General features: G+C 27.1%; 1 protein-coding gene and 1 long non-coding RNA gene across 4 annotated transcripts in view; one reads left to right on the top strand and one right to left on the bottom strand.

Moving 5' to 3' along the window:
* Positions 1 to 16,389, top strand: part of Sh (Potassium voltage-gated channel protein Shaker) — a 392,327-nt gene extending 375,938 nt beyond the window's left edge. Inside the window, exons 10-12 of the mRNA XM_036376281.2 lie at positions 9,535 to 9,725; positions 9,847 to 10,107; positions 11,370 to 16,389. Coding sequence (XP_036232174.1) covers positions 9,535 to 9,725; positions 9,847 to 10,100 — 445 coding nt within the window. The 3' untranslated portion in view covers positions 10,101 to 10,107; positions 11,370 to 16,389. The remainder of the gene's footprint in view (positions 1 to 9,534; positions 9,726 to 9,846; positions 10,108 to 11,369) is intronic.
* LOC118683486 (uncharacterized) lies at positions 1,390 to 5,884 on the bottom strand. 3 transcript variants are annotated; one of them, XR_004979310.2, is made up of 4 exons: positions 5,681 to 5,884; positions 2,280 to 2,354; positions 2,146 to 2,201; positions 1,390 to 2,079 (listed from the first exon to the last, which is right to left on the bottom strand). It is a non-coding gene; the product is annotated as an uncharacterized lncRNA (long non-coding RNA). The 3 variants fall into 3 exon arrangements; XR_004979311.2 differs by having other exon boundaries at positions 1,390 to 2,072; XR_011396758.1 differs by having other exon boundaries at positions 5,686 to 5,884.
* Positions 16,390 to 21,250: the final 4,861 nt, after the last annotated feature.

The following is a 21,250-nucleotide window of genomic DNA, read 5'->3' as shown; positions in this document are numbered from 1 at the left end:
AGACTATTTTTAGATAGTAGTTAATACAATTTCTCGAAGGCTTAAGCAAATGCAAGAAATTGAAAAAATATGTAATTCTCGCCTAATACATTTTCATTATCATCTTTCTAACACAATCAAAGAATAACCGCTTTTTTTTTAAAACAAAATTTCTCAAAATATTGCTTTGTTTATTTATTTTCTTATTTTTGCAGATTTTCTAAATAATTATTTGTACAAGTATGTTGATATTATCAAAAAAAAAAAATTAAAAGCGACTATATATAATGTTCTAATATATGCAAATATACTTCATATATTTACATTGATGTTGATATTTTCTAAAACATTAAATATTTCCGAAAATTACCGTCATCCAGCTGACTACACAAATCTAATTTAAAAATGTTGCAAGAGTATGTTGCACAACATTTGTGTTGATATTGTCGAAAATAATTAAAGACGACTACGCTGTTCAGATGTAAACTCAAAACAAAGTTGCAAGAATTTTTTCGTAAAATGTTGCAAGAATATGTTGCACAACATTTGTGTTGATATTGTCGAAAATAATTAAAGACGACTACGCTGTTCAGATGTAAACTCAAAATAAAGTTGCAAGAATTTTTTCGTAAAATGTTGCAAGAATATGTTGCGCAACATTTATATTACATTGCCAAAAATAATGAAATGCGACTACGCTGTAAAAACTGTAATGTAAACTCTTGTAATGTTGCAGAACTTGTTTCTAAATGTTGCAGGATTATGTTTCGCAACATTTATGTTGATAATGACAACCTTTTTATTTGTAGTAATCAAAGTGGCTACTAAAACTCTTGATTCGCCTTTAAAATTCTATGTTTCTATGTGCATTGTACAAGTATGAGCTGCGAGTTAGCTATATATATGTACTAACTATAGGTTTTATTGCACAACATTTTGCTAAGCACTATGATGCGGAAACTTATTACTGTTTGTCAACAATGAATAGCCACTTTTATGTTCAAATATACTTGTACTTGTATACATATCCATATCTTTTTTATATGGCCTAGCAACATTGTACAAACTTACAACAATTACATTCGAAACGTACTGCTAGCAACATTTGTTTTATAATTGCAATATTTAATTATATTATATGTAAATGCATAATATTTAATATTTTATTATTTTATAAATCAACTACTAAAAAATTTTGTTTCAAATTTGGCGCAAAATTTTTGTATAAATTTCTCAAATGTTTGCTAATTTCATTAATGGAAGCTTTGTTTGCAACATTTCAAATCACTTATCAATTGGTATTATTATTTATATTTTGTATATCTGCGAATTACATGATTGCCTTGCCCTCAGCAGCTAATAAAAGCTTTTAAGTTTGTATTTTTTACTCATTTAATTTGTATAATTTTCTTTATGTAGCTGCACATTGAATATTTATAATAATATTTATTTCAATTCATTGCCGTCCAAAATTTTTGGTTATGTGTAAAAGAAACATAGCTAAATAGCTACCCTCAAACTACCCAAAACATACTTACTTTGTATTTAGTTTAAAAAAGTTTAGATATTAGTAGTAGTTTGAGTGATCTTTTGATTAATTTAGTTACTCTTTAAACATATCAGTTGAGAATATATAATATTAATAATAATTATTGAAAACGACGTTCATAAGTATACTAATATAATATAATTAAAAATGCAAGAAACGCTTAGTAAAATTAAATTTTTTAGTGTCTAAAGTTGAAAATTGAAATTAGTTAATATAGATATATATATATATATTATATGTAAATGAAGAATTTCCACAAATTCGGGCATAGTTTGTATTTTTCCATTTAAACGTCCTGATTATGATTAAAAATACCCTGCACTCCAGTCGCAGTTAGAACATTGCAACAAACTTTAAAGTTTTTGTGTATGTAGTACAGCACATTATGCGCATACATATAAACCATTCAGACATGCATATGTATTAGTACGTAGAACGTTAAACGTTAGGCATATGTACCTATTTAATATACGTACGAAGTGAGTAAGCGAAGTTGGCAACGCCGTCGCAAGCAAAATGATTAAGCGGTAGTGGCGAAATTTGCCTGAAAACTTTCAAAAACTATTTATATAATCTAAATTTTTTTTTTTGTTTTTGTAATAATCTCTGTTTATTACCTTCATTTTATATGGTACTTTGTATATAATTTTGATTATTTAATAGAAATCGTTGTCTGTAAAGATAAAAATGTTTTCTTAAATTTTGAATGATTTCGAAATTATACATATATAACAACGACTTTAGTTCGCACCCTCTCTTTTACTGCATTCTCCGAACTCTATTTTAGTTGGCCGAAATATTTTTTATATCAAGGTGCTAGATCCACCTATATAAATGGTAAAAAAAAGAATCGATTAGTCAAAAAAAATGATTTTCCAACGATATTTTCGCTAAAAATGTTCAATATTTTGTCTGGTGCATTATGCTTTTCATCAATAAACAACTTTTTGAGCTTTTGGCAATACCGTTTGCAAATAGAGTAAACGTTAGTTCTCCAACCAAACTAGAATGTAGCTTCCTAATAAATTCCGTTATCTAATGTAATAACCCAAAATTCTCTAACTTCTGAGACTGGCATCTTTTACTAACAACTTGCAAGCCACGCTTCGAACTTAAACGGTTCTAAAGCACACATTATACAATAGTGTATCCACTCATCTCTCGAAATTGTACCTTACATATGCTGCTGCTCTTATTTTATCTCTTAAGTCAAAGATTAGTGTCAAAGTTACTTATACGTTCAGCATAGACAGATAAGATATATTGACAAGTGGAAACGACTATCACCTATTTCCGCTTTAATTTGGAGTTTTGTCTTTTAACTTAAATTTATCAATACAAAATTGCATCGTGTATAGGGAAAATATGACAGGTAGATGTAGCTACTGTCTTCATTCTAGTAAAGTAGCTGTTACCGGTAGCCCGTTGCTTTCGCTGTGTTCATAGCATAAAACTTTTAATGAGCGCTATTGTCGTGCCGTGTATGACACTTGGATTCTCATCTATTTCTTGTAGATACTTGAAAGCACGAATGTTTATTTGAAAATTTTTTAATTTTATAGTTTTTAACTTATTTCCCATTTTGAATTAGTTAGTATATATTTTTTTCAAATTTTAGAACCCCTTGTAGTTTTTAACGAATATTATTGAAATTAGTGAAAAATAATAAAATTAGTATTTTAATTTTTTTTTAATAATAGTTAGGTTATTATTGTTTGACTAAATGAATTAAACATATCGCTAATAATATTATCAATGAAATCGATCGAATTGTCTACAACCAGGTCTTTCACTTTCTCTCTCGATCTCTCTCGCCTCTGTCTCTACACCTGCATTATATTTGAGCTTTCTAAAAGCTTCGTAATGCAATCCATCAAGTTGAAATATTTCTCACGAAATAAAAACTGACTTTTTCCACTTTTATGCCTAAAAAACTGCATTAGTTAATTTAATAAGCTTGCGGGAGAAGAAAATAGCAAAGCAGAAGCGAAAGAAATATCTATAACAAAAATTCAAAATACCAATATTTCTTTTGATAAAAAGACTGGAAATAGAAAAATTACATATATATATATTAAAATTACTAATTAAAATAGCATAAAGCATTATATTATTAAAAACTTATGTGCTGAAGTTATTTTCTTTTTCATAATGTTTTACAGTGACTATAAACTAGCATTGGTTTGCAGAAATAGAATTGCAGATTAAAGCATAAAATGGTATTGAAATTTTCAGAACTTTTTTTTTTCAAAACTGAAAATATAAGAATGGCTTAAGTCGACTTTAGAAAGGTTTGCGTGCGCGTATGTGACAGTAATTTATTAAAATAGCAGTTTCGCTAATTTGTTGGTAAAAATACAAATTTTTAAGTTGAGTAATATTAATTATAAATAAAATAAAATTATTAATTGCACCTAAAAACCTGCTTAAATATACTTAAGTTTTTTTTATAATTCTGATACGGTCGATTTCAAACTTGTTGTATAAATAAAGTCATGCCATTACAAAGCAAATATCCAATGTCGGAATGTAGTTACTGATTTTTGTTTTTTATTTAAAAAATATTTATTTGAAATTTTTTTAGTTTTTAGTTTTTGAATTGATTTTTTCTCTGAAAAATTGTTGACGTATATAAAAGCTGTGTACCCAGAAATTGAATTTAGAAGCATTGCTTTACGAATATTTCTGAAATCCAACTTAAGTTAGCTTAAACTAAAGCGTCTGAGACGCGAATTGCTAATTAAAAAACTAAAAATATAAAATTGAGAAATATAAAAAAATTAGCATTAAACAATATTATTATATATATGTAAAATTGAAAACGATATTAAATAAAGAAATTGTAAGTAAATAATATGCATTATCCTTTGTTAAATATTATTAGTTAGCGAACCAAATGCAACATACATAATTATATAAATAAATACTCGTAAGCTACCTTGAACGCAATTTGCCACATAGAGTATAAATAGAAATATTTGAACAAATAATAAACAAAAAAAAATTATTTAACAAAAAAATTAATAAAAATAAATTGCGCCAGCCTGATAACTTTAAATACGAAAGAACAAGCAACGTAATACGCTAACAATTGAAAATTAAAATAGAAAACAAAAAAATGCAGTTCAAACAAAATAATAAACGCCAGTAATACTTTAAATTCTAAACGTACACACACAAGCAAAATTAAGAACAAAAATTTAATTATTAGCAGGAAATATGTCAAAAATTAATAAAACAAAAACACAAACCAATACATTAATAATTAATAATTTTTAATTTTCAATTACGATTATTACTTAATTATGCTTGAAAAATACAAAGAAATACTTAAAATTAAACAAAAAAAACAAATACTAAGTAAATGAAAATTAAAAAAAAATTAAACAAAGTTGTTAAGCATTAAAATGTTTTATAAACGTTATGAACAATTAATTAAATTATAACTGAAAATCAATTAACAATAACAATACGAAAAAATAAATAAAAATTAAGAAAAACACAAAAACGCTGCGTAATTCGAGATGTTAAAGCATAAATAAATAATAAAAAAAAAAACACAAAAATATTAATTTAGCGAAAAATTATATTAAAAATATGAACATTTCATAGAAACCAAAGCAAAAAGAAAATACAAAAATTATAAATTGATAAATAATTAATAAACAAAATACAAACAAGAAGCATATTCCTCTATTATTCTTATTATTACTGATGCATTATTATTATTATTATGATTATTACTATATGAAATAATTATTGATAATTAGTAAAGAAAAAAACAACATAATATAGAGCAAAAAATTATTTAAAAAAATACAAAGCGCCGATAAATAGTTTAACAAAACAAAAAATAGAAAGACAAAAAAAAATAAAAAATAAAAGCAGAAAAGTAATAAAATTATGAGAAAAAATTAATGCAGTGCTGTTTTTCATAAATATATTTTATTAAAAATTTAGCGTTAATTTATTTTAATGTAATTTAATTATATTTTTTCTAATTACACAAAAATATATCAATCAGTCAATCAATCAAATAGTTAGATAAAAAAAGGTCTGCCATTTAATTGAGATTCAATCTAGTGCACTTTAATGCAATGTTTAATGAGTATATTGAAAATTTCCAAGCCACTTTCGCTTCACGGCTCTTACCTAACCTCTAAGCTATAAAGCTGCACAAAGCTCCAGTCCGTCAGCTAATTAGACGTAGCTTTATGCAATATATTTTCCGACAAATGCGTTTTAGCGAAACTCAAGTAATATACAGTGTCAAGACATATAACACACATATATGGTATATCCTTTTTCGTCATCCCAATATTTCTTTATGGTAGAATTACAAATTCTTCTTAGTGTTCCACTATCAATAAAAGCAACACAACTTGGTTTCCGGTTATAAATAACCATTTCATAAATTCCAAAATTTCGGATTCTCAAAATTATGGTCATCTAAATTTCTCTAAATTATGGTCATCAAATTAAAATTTGTTTCGGTAAAAACCAAGACCGTTTTTTTTTTAATCATTGATTTTTTCCATATTATAATTCACTGAAAATCGCGAAATATAATAGGTGAGAGAGCAACACAATTTTATTCAATTAATTTTTTTTTTAATTTCTAAGCCCGGGACGGCCGGAACGCTTAACTCGGAATCCAGACTGTCCTGGCCAAATCGGGATGACCATTCGATTAACTCTAAATATTCTATAATAAGCGAAATCTGTAAATAATTAATTAAAATGTAATAAATTGCTCGTAACTAGAGACAGTTTAGATGATAGTTGCAAAAATTGTAAAAAGTTGTACAAAATTTTAAAAAGTATGTAAAAATATGCTCAATATTTTCATTTACCCTCTCAGTAGCGTAATGGATTCGTACTTGCTATCATTACCATCTTTTTGTAGACTAAAAATTTTAATCTTTATTAGCTTTTGTAAAGTCTTTCGCACCCCCGCTCATTTCTCGGAGAAATAATTCTCACTCAATTACCTATATTTAAAAACGATGGCGGGAATTTTAAAATATATTATTAGAAATTAAAAAAAAATGTAAAACCTTTGCATTGATACGCTAAATTGAAAATGCGAAACCATTTTTTTTACGTATCACAATTCGAAATTAAATATGTATTATAAAATTTCATTGATACCTGATAATTCAAAGCTCATGCTATGTAGAAAAAGCTCACGTGAAGCTTTCATATATAAAATTTAAGGGGGTATTCTGGTCTAGAAATAAAAAAAGTCAATTTTTTCAAAGTTTTCCATATTTAGGAACATGTATACAAGATAGTTTTTTAAAATACAAATTATTTTCATAGATATATTTATTTTGCTGACACAACTTTAAACGCGTTTTTTCGTTTTTCTCAAAACTGCTATTTTCTAAACGATAGCCAAGATTTCTCAGGTTCTAATTTACCTGCAATTCTTAGAGAGTCTTCTTTACAGACTTGTCTATGTCTGGAACTATGCATATCACCCAATTTTAATTTTTACTACTTTTAAAAAGTTCGAACAGTAAAAAAATGGTACAAAAATAGTTTTCGTGAAAAAATTGCTTTCAACTTTTACGTAGAACCAGGCATTACGAAATGATTAGTGATTAATTTTTGTTTTTTTTGGTTTCAGATTGCTGAAAAAGCTGAAATCGTGGTTTCTTGCCAATTTTTTAAGACCCCCCACTTTAACTTGCTAATTTTTGACATTTTTAACTTTTTTTATTTAATAAAAAATAAAAAAATGTATTCTACATGATAAAAAATAAAAAAAAATGGATGATAAAATATTAATTGCCTTTCTTTTACGACACTTCAAAAGTTACCTGAAACTCATGCCTGTAGACTAGAACAACCCCTAAAGTTTCCTTTTTTTCCATGAAACATTTTAAATGGATAATTTGTGATTTAAATCGCACAAAATTTTTCAAATCTTTCGAAAACATATGTGCAAATAAACTGCGCTTCATCAGATATAAAATATATGATAATTTCAAGTTAAATTTCAAATACGAAGTTGTGGCGTAATGAAAGTTTTTCTAAAGGCGATTTTTTTTTACTTAAGTAAAGAAATGATTAGTCACTTCTTGAAGAAAGCAATAATCTTCGTAAGCTTTCGACTTCTCATTAAATATGTTAATGCCGAAAACTCAATTTTTTTTGGTTTAATTTTTTGAGCTTATAGCTTGCTCTTCAATTATGAGCTTTTCAAGTTCAAGTATTTCTACTTATTTAAAGCTCTAGTATAGTATAGTGTATTATTATCATTATTGAAAAAACAAAAAATTTTCTAACTTATAATTTTTTTCTAATATATAGTACCTATATACGAGTGCTGTAAATTTTAGTGTAATGAGTACTTTAGTTTTAAATCCGTAGCGTAAGTTATGTGGTTGATTGCCAGATTTCATGAAATCGTAAATTGTAAATACGTAAATGTGTGAATGTGGTAAGTAAAGTAAATTATCAACATATTGTTTTGTTGTTTGTTGTCTGGAAAAATTGCGCAATCGTTCAATTTTTCGCAACTTGCAAATATGAAATTATTTTCCTTCTAAATAACTACTACTTCTTGATGTGTGTCTGTGTATGATTATTGTCTTCACAATGATTACATTGCCCATTAAATGTATTGTATTTCTTGATTTCTTTAATTCTCTTACTTTACTTTCTTCTTCTTCCGTTAGACATTTTTTATATGTAAATCACAATTTTCAATTATATGTTCTATTATTTTGGTGTATTTTCTTATTTCTATTTCCATTTTTATGATAAAAAAAACAAGTATTTCTTTGTTAGAATTTTCTTCCTTACTGACTATACTATTTGCATGTTATGATTCAGTAATTTGCGTGCAATTTTCTTATTAATTACATTAATTAATGAAAAATATTCAGAAGAGTTAAGCACGTTGCGTATTTTTATGCACTAACAAAACAAACAGTAACTGTAATAATAATAATTTTTATAAAAACAAGTTATTAAATACAACAACAAAAACTGCTGTGATGGTCAACAAGCGCTACACTAAAATTTAGTTAACCCTTAAATAAACGCAAAATGTGTATGTAAGTGTTAACATTTTTTAAAATACTTGTATATTTGAAAAAAAAATATCATTTCTATGTAGCCATATTAGACTTCCACTTTAACAACCCAAAAAACTCACATAACATAAATATAATATAAACAATTAAAATTGAGTTCACATAACCTTAAAAAATAATTTTTGTATGCGCTCATACTCATAATAATTGTTGTTGAAAACCTATTTGACGCGCTCTACGCCGCCTGCCACTCATACAACTTAGTACAAACATTTACCTATACGATTTTACCGTTATCGCTGGTGTTAACTATATGCATTTCCGAAGTAGTGCCAAGCCATCAACTTACTCAAATATACGTAGGTACAATGCTCAGTCTAAAACATGCTCATTTCCAACATATACAATACTCGTCGTACTCATTTATCATACGCTTAAATCGTAAATATACTCATGTAGAATTCATTCGTATACTCATTTGTCGCTCTCTACTCTAACTACCTATCTCGCTCTCTTTCTTTTCCATCTATATCATTCAAACATATATTGAAACACGTTCTCTCTCATTTCCATATTCATACCCCAATCAAATTTAGTAAACGTAAAAGTTTGTAGTATCTCACTTGCTCACGTGTTATTAGCGTAAAATTCATTTTGCTTTAACAGTTACTCTTCTAAGTTACGAAAATCAGTGTCTAAAAACTTTACTCTCAATTTAGCGTATTATACTAGGCAAAAACCTTTCTCTAACTAACCAAAAAGAATCAATTTGAGTTTCTAATATAAATTTTGCTCTCTCAACCTCTTCCAATGAAATAAAATTAATAATAATGAATAAATAAATAATAAAAAACAATAAAATATAAAATTAATAAACCAAACAAATAAATAATAATTATAAAAAAAAAATCGATGAAACGAAAAAATTAAATTTTCAACACAACTCAACTCTTGAAACAGTCCCGTCGGGTTCTGGGGCAAAATTGTCGGTTCGCTGTGTGTGATCGCTGGTGTATTGACCATCGCACTGCCCGTCCCTGTAATCGTCAGCAATTTCAATTACTTCTATCATCGCGAAACCGATCAGGAAGAGATGCAGAGTCAAAATTTCAATCACGTCACAAGTTGTTCATATTTACCTGGTGCATTGGGTGAGTCTATTGACAATTATATTAATTCTAAAATCTTGATAAAATATATACATAAATTAATTTCTTTCTTTTGCTCTCCAACCGTAATATATAAATTCTCATCCACCTTATTCACTTGCAGGCCAACATATGAAGAAGTCTTCTATGTCCGAATCATCATCTGATATAATGGATTTAGATGATGGCATCGATGCTACATCAGGTTTGACTGATCATCCTGGCCGACATTTAGCTCCATTTTTGCGAGCACAGCAATCATTCGAAAAGCAACAATTACAATTGCAACAACAACAGAATGGCTTGCGTGGCCAAACAAATACACTGCAACTGCGTCACAATAGTGCCATGGCCGTCAGCATTGAAACTGACGTCTGACTACTGGGTAAGTGCAATACTTGGAAATATTACAGAATATTTATATAAATCAAAACGCTAAAATCAAATGCAGCAATACTATCATATCATACATATATTATCCATAATTGCTTTAGAAACACTCGTTTAGGGTGAAGGGATATAAAAATTATTGAACTTACAACTAGCTTTCTAAATTTGTAAAATAAAACAAAATGTTTAAGGTTTCCGAATCCGAAAGCCTTATACAAAAATAGTTTTTCACTTAAAAGTTTGGCCTTAAATCCACTAATTCCAGTAAACTTCGGAGCACTTTAGCTGGTTTATAATTTAGTTACTGAAATTTGCCATAAAACAGATGAAGTATAGCTCTAAAACTTTAGACTTTAAAGTCTCTTTTTTATATATAGCTTTAAGAGGGATTAATTTCAAATTTTTTCACCATACCTATGTATGTTTTGAATCCATTAGGTGGCATATCCATGTTTAATTTGATCGGTAGTGCAGCCTCTCGGTTTTTTGAGTGTACTATATCTTATTCATCGGAACAGTACCTACATGCAGGGCCGTAGAGAGAAAAACGAGGCACGGGGATGATTGTGATGAATTCTAGAAGAAGGAAATCTGCAAAAAATGTTTTCAGAGCACGGGAGGAATTTTCCCTGATTACCCTTCTCCTTTACTGCCTATATGTATTGGTAATCTACGGCATATAAAGTCCAGGATATTTTACGAAGACGAACATTAAAAAATTATTAAAATGCACATAAAATCAGATTCCCTTAATAAGATTTGTTCTTGAAGGCTTGCAAGCCGGCAAAGAAATTAAATGAGGAATTTCGCTCTATATCGCACAGCTCACACTATTAATAAACTTCAGAACCCTTGACTTTTATAGAATAATATTTATTTACAGAAAAATTTTTTTTTTCTTTTAGTTAACCAAGTCTTTAATGTGTCGTGACTTTGGTCAATTTTCAAGTCGCAAATTTTCACTAGCCTCCATATCTTTTCATATCTATGATGAAAAAGCTCTGGGCTTACTTTCTTAGTAGGCTACATTCATACCAAATAGAAAACATACCACTATAGGAGATTTAGTTTGTCCAACGATGAGAAGACAAATGAATTAATCTCAGGTTAAAACGCTCATCATTTACAGTTCCAGTTCAAACTAAACACATTCATTCATTTTAATAATTCAGCATTTCAAATAACATCCACCAAATTTATAAACAAACTTTTCTTACTTCAAACTTCTTACTAAAAAAATGTTTTTTAACCAACCAGTAAAACACTTGGAAAACGGCCTCAATTGGCAACGTGAAAAGCTGCGTTGGATGCCAGAAACGTCATCGAAAGCGGTCTAAAACCGCTTCAGTGCAAAATGAAGAATCACTGCGGTTGATGAGTAAGCAAATGTTGCAAAAAGTATAAACTGAAAATAAGTGAAGAAACCACAAAAAAAAAGAATAAGAAACAACCAAAACCCAAAGTTAGCTCATTGTTAGCAATGAAAATACAAAAAGCGAATAATTTTTTTAGAACACATTTAGAAAATATCATATTTAGCTACAGAAAATTTAACTAAAATGCAAACCAACAAGCAGTGTAAGAATTATAAAAACCAAAACATAACGAGAAATTATTAAATGGGAACAAACTATTATAGATTTAATTTTTTTGTGTATTAGCGGCGATATTAGTAAAACAAATCAAACTAAAAACAATATGTATAGCGAAACTCATCGAGATAAAGCCATAAAACTATTTAAGTTAATATTTGTTTTAGTAAAATTTATTGTTTTTAGTTTTTATTGAATCATTTTTAAATAAAAAAGAAGAAAATATTGAAAACATACAAACAGTTGTGCAGAGTGCTGCTTAATATTGCTTAATAAGCTCAAAAAAGGGCTGTATTATGAAATAAATCTCAGCTGTTGTTAATGCCTAGTTTACATTATGCCAATACAGATGCCGAACGAATATATGACTCGCTAGCATAAAGTTTATTTTAATACGATCATGTATTGTAATTATAAGAATGACTAGCTTTATAGGCATATTGCAACCAAAGCATTAGCCAACAATAACCTAAAGTGTTTTACTTAAGCTTAGGGCCGAAGAGAAAGAAAAGAAAATTGGCAACAGTGTTATAAAATGGCTTAAATTCACAAGTGTTCAGCAAGAGGAAGCTACTGAGGTGTTTAAGAAATTCTGAGTCCGTTATAACATTTTAAATGCGTTCAGTGTACATTACGCGTTAGTGAATTGTCAAAGTACTCCAGAGTGCATACAAAAATTTAGTAAATTTTTAGATCATCTTTTGTCTCAAATATAAAGTATTTTCACCATAAAATGGTGTTAAAAGAATTTTTTTAAAGTAAATTTCGCGTTTGTGAGAATGAACAACAAATAGAAGTTTATGGCGCACACGAAATGTACTTCTAACATATTTCTCTTTAAAAATTAGTATATTTTTTTTAAAATAAATTTTCGAAAACTCCACTTCTTTTGTTACCACTCTTTTTATACCTCAACAGGTTATATTAAGTTTGCCACGAAGTTTGTAACACCCAGAAGAAAACGTCAGAGGAACCATAAAATGTATACATATGTTTATATAAAATATCAGCGTCGCGTGCTAAGTCGATTTAGCCATATCTGTCTATATGTACATATATACGCGAACTTGCCCCTCAGTTTTTGAGATATTGATCTGTTTTTTTTCGCCAAGAAACTGTTCATATATATAGGATATAGTAGCTGCCATACAAACTTACCGATCAAAATCAAGTTCTTGTATAAAAACCTTTTTTATTTGACGACAAATCTTTAAAAAATTTTACAAAGATTATTGTCTGAAACAACGCTACTATCTCCGAAGAAATTTTGCAAATTGGATATTATAGCATATTGCTGCCATATGTCTGACCGATCAAACTCACGTCCTTGTATTGAAAACTCTTTTAGTTGACAAGATATCTTCGAAACTCAAGGCAGCGCTACAATCTCGGAACATAACGCTCAGATCGCACCATTATAGCTTATAGGTGCCATACAAACAGAACGATCGCAATCAAGTGTTTGTATAGAAAAATTTTTCATTTGACGAGGTATCTTCAAGATATTTAGCAAAGATTATTATTCAAGGCATTGCTACAATCTCCGAAGAAATAGTTCAGATCGGTCTACTATAGCGTATAGCTGCCGTACAAACTGAACGATCAAAATCAGAATCATCAGAAGATCTTTTAATACCCTTTTATGATATAAGAAATTCATCTGTAAAGGGTATTATAGCTTTGTTGCAGTCGAAGTTTTGTTTTTTCTTGTTTTACTATTCTTTTTGTTTCAAATTATTATTATCTATAAATCTCGAAGCTCCAAATAATGTTTGTATGTTTTCTAAAATATATTTTCTCTCAACAAAAGTTATTAACTATAATATAACGCATTTCAGTCAGTTACCCACACACTCACACACATATACCGCACACAAATTCATGCATACAGCCATAAGTACGATAAATTAATCAATAAAACTGCCGTTATGTTTAAAATATAAATAAAAAATACAATGAAATACAAACAAACTGCTCGTACTCGTACATACAACAACAAATAATAAAATATAGAATCAAAATAAAGTAACAAAGCCTAATAAATAGATAAATTGTCGAAACAAAAACAAAAAACACAAAGCGCAAAAGCGTCAATTTCAATGCCACAATAATGAAATCTTCTTTTGTAAATACAAAAACAATAAATTACTGCAATACAAAACTAATAGTCAACTGCAACAAACGCTATTAAAAAATTAATAAATAAAGTATCAGTAAACTTGTAAATTATAAAACTACTACAATTATAGCCAACATATGTTGATTATAAATCCTTTTTTTTAGTTTTGACTTGTCTCTTATTTGTCTTTAACATTTCGTAAAGTAGTTTAGTACTCAGTACTTAGTAAATGTGTTTATTGTTGAATTTTAGCAAAAATATATTAAAATCTTCCAAGAATATAATTAAATTAGTATGCGTAGTGTATATGTATGAGTGTATAGCATTACCCGAAACTCTTATGTAACTCTTCCACTATTATATTGTGTATGTATGTATGTATAACAATGATTGCATCCATTTAGATGCTGCCTAATAAATATTTGTGTTCATGCTGTAAATTTAGTTAAAAAAATATCAAAAAAATATATGTATTTGTAGCTGCTGAACTATTTTTAGAGTTTGCTCTAAGAATATCATAAAAACTTTTGTTTTCATTAAGTTTTTTTTTTCGTTCACAAACAAAAATAAGTTCCATAATTTTTTTTGATTCGTTAATGCTTCAATTGTTCTAAAGTCTTACCCTACATAAATAAAGTTTCATAGGATATATATACTTCGTTGCTTTTAAGCTTAAGTTATTTAGACTTCTGGTAAGCAAATCAATTCGCTGTTTAAACAGACATTAATGAGATGAACTAAAACTGGAACTTCATCTGGATTAAATGTATAATTCGCAGAGAGTAAAATAACGCTGAGCCGAGACAGTTGTATGTATTCTAGGCTCTACAAGATACATAAGTTTGAGTGCGTTCACACACGGACGCTTTTCGCGCTCATTATCGGAAAATTCTCTTTTTGTATAGGGTTATACTCTTTTTCGTTTATTTTCAATTCAAAACTTTGAATTTTGAATTATTCTGAGCCTAAGCTTCATTTCTACAATTACACAAGTTTCATATTCTCGCCTCTCTGTAAATAAACCGAGATCAAATCGTTATTCTTTTAATTTAGTTATAACTGGCATCTAATATATCTATGCCATATTGACAGATGTATATTCGATTCTACCCTAAGATCTTTTTCAATTCTCTTTTTAAATTGCTCAAATAGGATATCAAATAAAGACAGGTAGTAAATTTCTTTATTTTACAAATATTATATTATGTTTCAACTAATAAATAACGTTTAACAAAAGTATCTCATTAAATTACCGAGGTTATATAAAAGAGTAGCTAAGACCATAGCGTCAATTTTTGTCATTGGTAATATAAGAATACTTTTTCCAAATATTTTGAATATTCTTCTCAAACAATATTACTTTAAAATCCGTAAGGTCCCTCTGAGCCGTCTTAAAGAACGCTTTTATTTCCGAAATAAGTTAGCTTCTGATCACTTGTTTCTACATAAAGCAGAAGTCTATTTTAGTCCTATTGCGTTTGAAATATCTTCGAAACATTTAATTATGTATGTATAAATTTAATCACTGGAAACTTCTATTTGGAATATAATTCATTTCAGCCTCTAAAGTAATTGACTAAATTTTACAAAAATATATTTTTTATAAAAAATAATAATACTTTGGATTCATCATTTGAAAGATTTATACATTTTTGGATTATTTCAAACTTTATGCAATATTTGTTTATATATTTTGGATATTTTTATTGTTGTTTTAATAAATACCTTTTGTAAAAACAATAACAATGTATATTTTCCATAGTGTGGCTTATAAATATAATTTGCCTGTTCGTGTAAAGAACACATATGTATGTACATACATATGTTTACTTGTAAATATTTATTGTAAAAAGTATGACAAGAAATGGACAAAAAGAAAAAATATATGCAAAGTAAAAAAAAATTATGAAAAAATGGAGAGTAAATAAAAAAACAATTTTGAAGTTATCTAAAAGCTTTGAATACCGTCCACGCCAAAAATAAATAAAATACTTATCAAACAAGTATAAGAAGAGGAAGCAAGTAAAGATAATGCACATACATATTTTGCTTTTTTTTTTAAGTAAATGTGGTGAAAATGCTTGAAAATGTTAGGCGAATAAATTTAGGGTTTTAATGCTAAAAAAAATATATTTGATTAATTTATTACTATTATTATTATATTTTAATTTTTGCATATTTAAGGGTTTTTATAACTTTTATTATTTTATATATTTATATTATTTTTTTTTCAATTGCAATATTTATTTATTTTTTTTTAAGTCATAGAGAACTTCTAAAAAAATTGCTAAAAACGCCATTTGATGCATCAGTTTAATTACATAATTAGAAAAACAACATATCGATATAGAAGTTTTGTGTAAATTTTTCGTTTAATTTATAAAATCAAAAATCAAAACCAAAAAAAAAGCTAAAAAAAAAACACAAAAGCTGTGTAATGATATCACACAAGAATAAAACTCAATTATGAAATGATGCGTGTTTATATTCTTATTCAAATTATTATTGTAAATCCTAGACATCAAATTAAATGGAAATGTGTAATAAAAATAAATCAATTAAGAAATGGCTTTTTTATTCAAAATATCCTAAGTATAAATGAGAATAATAATAAGAAGAAACAAAAACACAAAGCAAAGCAACTAAAATTCAATTATAAATAAAATAATTATACATACATACAAAACAATGCAAACACACACACATGAATATCAAGTATGAAATCGAAGTATTAGTGCGTGCAAAAATCAATTAAGACAACTAAAAACAGAAAACAAAAAGTTATAATAAAAATAATAACTAATGAACATAAAATAATTTGTTAAAAATCTTGCCAAACTAAACTAAAATATAATAATTAAATAAATAAATAAAAATAATATCAAACTAAATAAATTATAGCAAATAATAATCGTAATTACACAACAAGCATAGCAAGAATTTCCAATTTTATTTAACTTCAAGCGAAAAAATAAAAGCAAATTCAATCAAAACAAATTTCAACTACAAACACGATATTAAATATATGTATACACACTTACAAAGAAAAAAAAGGCGAACAAATTGTTGTAATTATTTTAGAGAGACCAACAATTAAAAAAGCCTTTCTATGTACTTCTACTGAGCTTTGCTTTATTACGTCAAATCGAAAGCACAAAAATTGTCAAAAACTAAACACAAAACATACCAAACTCAAAATAACTTAATGTTTTTTAATTATTTAGCTTCTAGAAATTATGCCCTGTAGACAAGTGTTTAAGAACAACCATTTTTGATAATAAAAATTTAATTTTTAATCCCAACAACGGGATAAATTTAATTTTTATTTTTTAACCCATAATTTTTGAATAAAAAAATTCGCAACCCTGATACCAACACATTAAAGCAGTCTGCTTTGAAACCAATTAGAACACACGTTGTTGGAATTAAAAATTAAATCTTAATTTTTTAATCCAATATAAAATATTTGGGATTGAAATTTGAAATTATTGCTTTTTGATTTTAATGAACGCGAAAATATGTTCATTCCTTAGCAAATTCTTTGTTTTAATTCTTAATTATATGCTGAAAATTAAAAATTTTTCTATTCTTCAATCCGGTAGTTATTTATTAAAAATCAAAAATAAAGTTTTTATTCGGTTTTTGGGATTAAGAAAACTTAATTTTTTTATATTATTTTTAATACGGTAGGCGGGTTTAAATTTTTTTTTTGTTAATCTCGTATTTGGAATTATTAATTTAATTATTTTTTAATGCAATATTTGCAACCCTGGTCCGTATATAGATTAATGAATAAATTGTGTATATTAATTTCATATAAACTAGTCGTGAATTTCACGGCAGAATTTGTTAAATGCATGCATTGTCGGATAATAAAATAAACTACTAATACTTCCAACTAAATTACTCACAAAATGGCGTAAAAATAAATAAATAGGAGAACGAGATTCCATACTGGTCCTCTATGCTAATAGCAAATTAGTTTATTTCAACCGATAGAATTTGCTTTCGTGAAATTGTTTTTTTATTATAATCAGTCTATATAATTTTTTTACTAATTTGCACTGAATTTATGCCTAAATCAAAAGTGGATACTAAATTACTACATTGTGAGCATATGATTAGAAAGTGTATATCAATTTCTGTAATTGAACCAATGAACCAGAAGACATAGCCAAAACTGACATTAGCCGTTTCAACAAATTGTTTAAGAGTCGCTTTATCAATTTTTTAAGGGTCTATTGATCTATTATACAGAAGTTTCACAATGTTCCGGTGTTCTAAGAGAAATCCCTGTAGCATCGACCTCTTGTTCATTCTATTATAATTGATTTTAAGTCTTAAGTTTTTAATATCAAAGGTCATAATATAAACTTTCTTTTGTCATTTGAACCAATACAGTAGTAAAACTGATATGCAAAACAAAACTTGGTAGCATTGAAAATAGCAGATCATACCACTTTAATGAGGTAGCCTCTCTCATACTCGATAACTTTGTGGTTACTTTTACATGTAATTTTTTTAACAAGAGAGCAGCGCGCAAAGCTAGCGAGCAGACAAATGGCGAATCGAAAACAGCTAATATAATGATTTTGCATCAAAATCTGCTTACAATACTGCTTAAAATAACTATTAATTGAAATTAAGAGCTTGAGCTTACAAAATTTGTAATATATTCAAGTATTTTCGTTATGATTAAAGTAAATCTGAACTGAATTACTTATAATTTCGAGTTAAATTAATTTTGGTAGGTATGCTGAATGCTGAATTTACTCGCTTAAAGCATTCTTACTTCGCGCTGACTAATTGTTTCTATAGGTCACATAGAGGTTTTCGCGTTCTTTCAAAAGTTGCTTTCAAATACTAATTTTTATATTTTAATGATTTTCGAGTATGAAATACAACAAGAAAAATATAATTTAGAGAATATAATATATCGCAAATCGCGTACTGAAATATTAGTTAGATACATGTATATTATATTTTATTATATTATTATTAAAAAATATAAACCACTTAAATATTATTTAATATTTTATAATTTTGTCTTTTACATTTTTGTCGCTTATTTAATTTATTTTGAATATTTTTAGAAGGCTGAAAGTTTACAAGATTTGAATGCTTTTTTCCAAAATGAAAGACCAAAAAATTTAAATTGTGCATATTATTTATAAAGTCAAAACAAGCTAACCAAATCTTTAGTCAAATTATGCAGTTGGTTGAAATTTTTGATAATCGCTAAGCTGACTCTAGCACTCTTGTGATGTCACCAGACTGTGAGTCATTCACACGAGTTAACTTTTATCAGATAAATAATAAACAAATGGAAACGTGCCAGTGGCAAAGCAATAATTCTTATTCCAGTTACAAAGTTGCATGCTGTAATGCATTAAAAAGACAATTGAATTCACATTTACAGATTTTTTTTATTATGTAATGCTTAAAAACTTATTTAAAAGAGAAATTTGCAGTTTATAAAACCAAATACCGGGTTAAAAACTTAAAAATAAGTTTAAACCCAAAAATTGGATAAAAAAAATAAAAAAACATTGTGTTTTTGAATTGTATACTACTTTGCGCTTGCGTACTGCATATTTTAATCTTTTGGTTATCTTTTTAGTAGTAAAGTTTATTTTTAACAAAACTTCGAAAAGTTTAACACTTTTTTTCTTATTTACGCTTAATTACTTTTAATTACAGTGTTTCAGTTAGAAACACATATGTAAATCAACTTTTGTTTTGAATTTTGAATGAAATGTAAAAAATATTTTATATATTTTTAATTCTAATTGAAAAACTCTAATTTTTAATCCCAAACATTTTGAAATTATGTTGCTTTTAAACCGTCTGTATTGAAATTTGAAATCGGAATGAATGATAAAGGATAAAGACACAATGGAAGAGAAGTAACAAAATAATTCACAATAGTGAAGAGAAGTATTGCCACACAATAAGTTATTCATATATTTGACTAATTTTAATTCCAAAGCTTTTAATTTGAAAATTTGCACCCCGATATGTCAGTAGTAAAAATATCAATTTAGAGGTTTACTGTCCAGCGTATTACCAGGGATAATGTGATGTGCAACTTATTCCAGTGTAGCCAGATCGGACAATATAATTTTTGCGCATTTAAATTAAAACACCCATACATGTCGGCGACTCAAAATTATTATATAATATATTGGACGTTTAATTATTTAATTCTGTTTTATGATTTTATAGTATATTAAAACAATTGATTTTTGAACTTCCAATACTTAGTCAAAAGAATAAACGTATTAGCTCTCAATTAATAAATTTTTTTTTTTAATTTTTTATTGATAATTAGTACTACTAAGCATGGCATCACTAAACATCACATACATTTCATTTTCGCGTTTTCTTTAATTTTCATTGTTTCGCAATTTTTGTTAGTGATCTCCAACAGCGGCAATAAAACTCTCTATACACATATTTTTTTGGTAGGATTTCAATCTGGCCGTCCCTTTTTTCCAATTGCTAGACGTCAAACAAAACCTACTGAACTTTGACAGTTGGCTGAGTTTAGTAGGTTTTGACGTTTAGCAATTGCTCTCTCAATTTCAGTGAGAAATGAGTTGGGCTTCTCTTTATCTCTGGTATTACTATTTAGTTCTGAATTAATTTTCTCAAAGTGTTTTCACTTCCTGCTGACTTCTTGTTTACTTAAAACTCATAGCGATTTTCGCATATTATTAAAAGTTTCGAAATACAGTTTTCTATATTGCAAATATAAGAAATTACGCCACGAATATTAATTTGAAATTACTTTGTGCATTTTTCATTTAACCAAGTCAATACTTATATTGACATTTATTTAAAGTTACAACTCACTATATTTTTTGCTTTAATAGATACTAGGGTTGCAGTGGCCCGTGTCATACACTCGGTTTAAATTTCATAATTTATTTACATTTTTAATTTATATAATTTTTTTATATAATATTATAATCATATTAATTTTATTTTTTATTTATTTATTTTAAAATTTTTATTTTTCTTGCTACAGGGCATTATCTAAAAAATTATATATTTAAAATAAAAATTATTTATATAAACAAGACTGGTTAAGAACGAGAAAAAAACTCAATTATGCAAAATTCAAAACAAATCAATGAAAGAAATTTTGAAAATTTAAGTTTTGTAAATATTTAGTTGACCCACAAAAAAAAAATATTATTTTCATAAAACTTTGCTTTAAACAGTTTTAATTGTAAAGTAAATAGTTAAAGGAAATAATTCCTAAAAAAGCGTATATAAATTTATTTAAAAACAAATATGCAAAAGAACAATAAGAAATGCAACAAATGAATAATAAAGATAAATGCTTATGATTATTGATAGAAAGAAAGAAAAAACACAGAAAATAAAACAATAAATTAGGAGAATATTAAAAATACAATAAA

The sequence above is a fragment of the Bactrocera oleae genome, chromosome 5 (assembly GCF_042242935.1).
Source record: "Bactrocera oleae isolate idBacOlea1 chromosome 5, idBacOlea1, whole genome shotgun sequence".
Classification (NCBI taxonomy): Eukaryota; Metazoa; Arthropoda; class Insecta; order Diptera; family Tephritidae; genus Bactrocera; species Bactrocera oleae.
The sequence above is the reverse complement of the archived record's forward strand: the minus strand, read 5'-3'. Positions and strand labels throughout refer to the sequence as shown.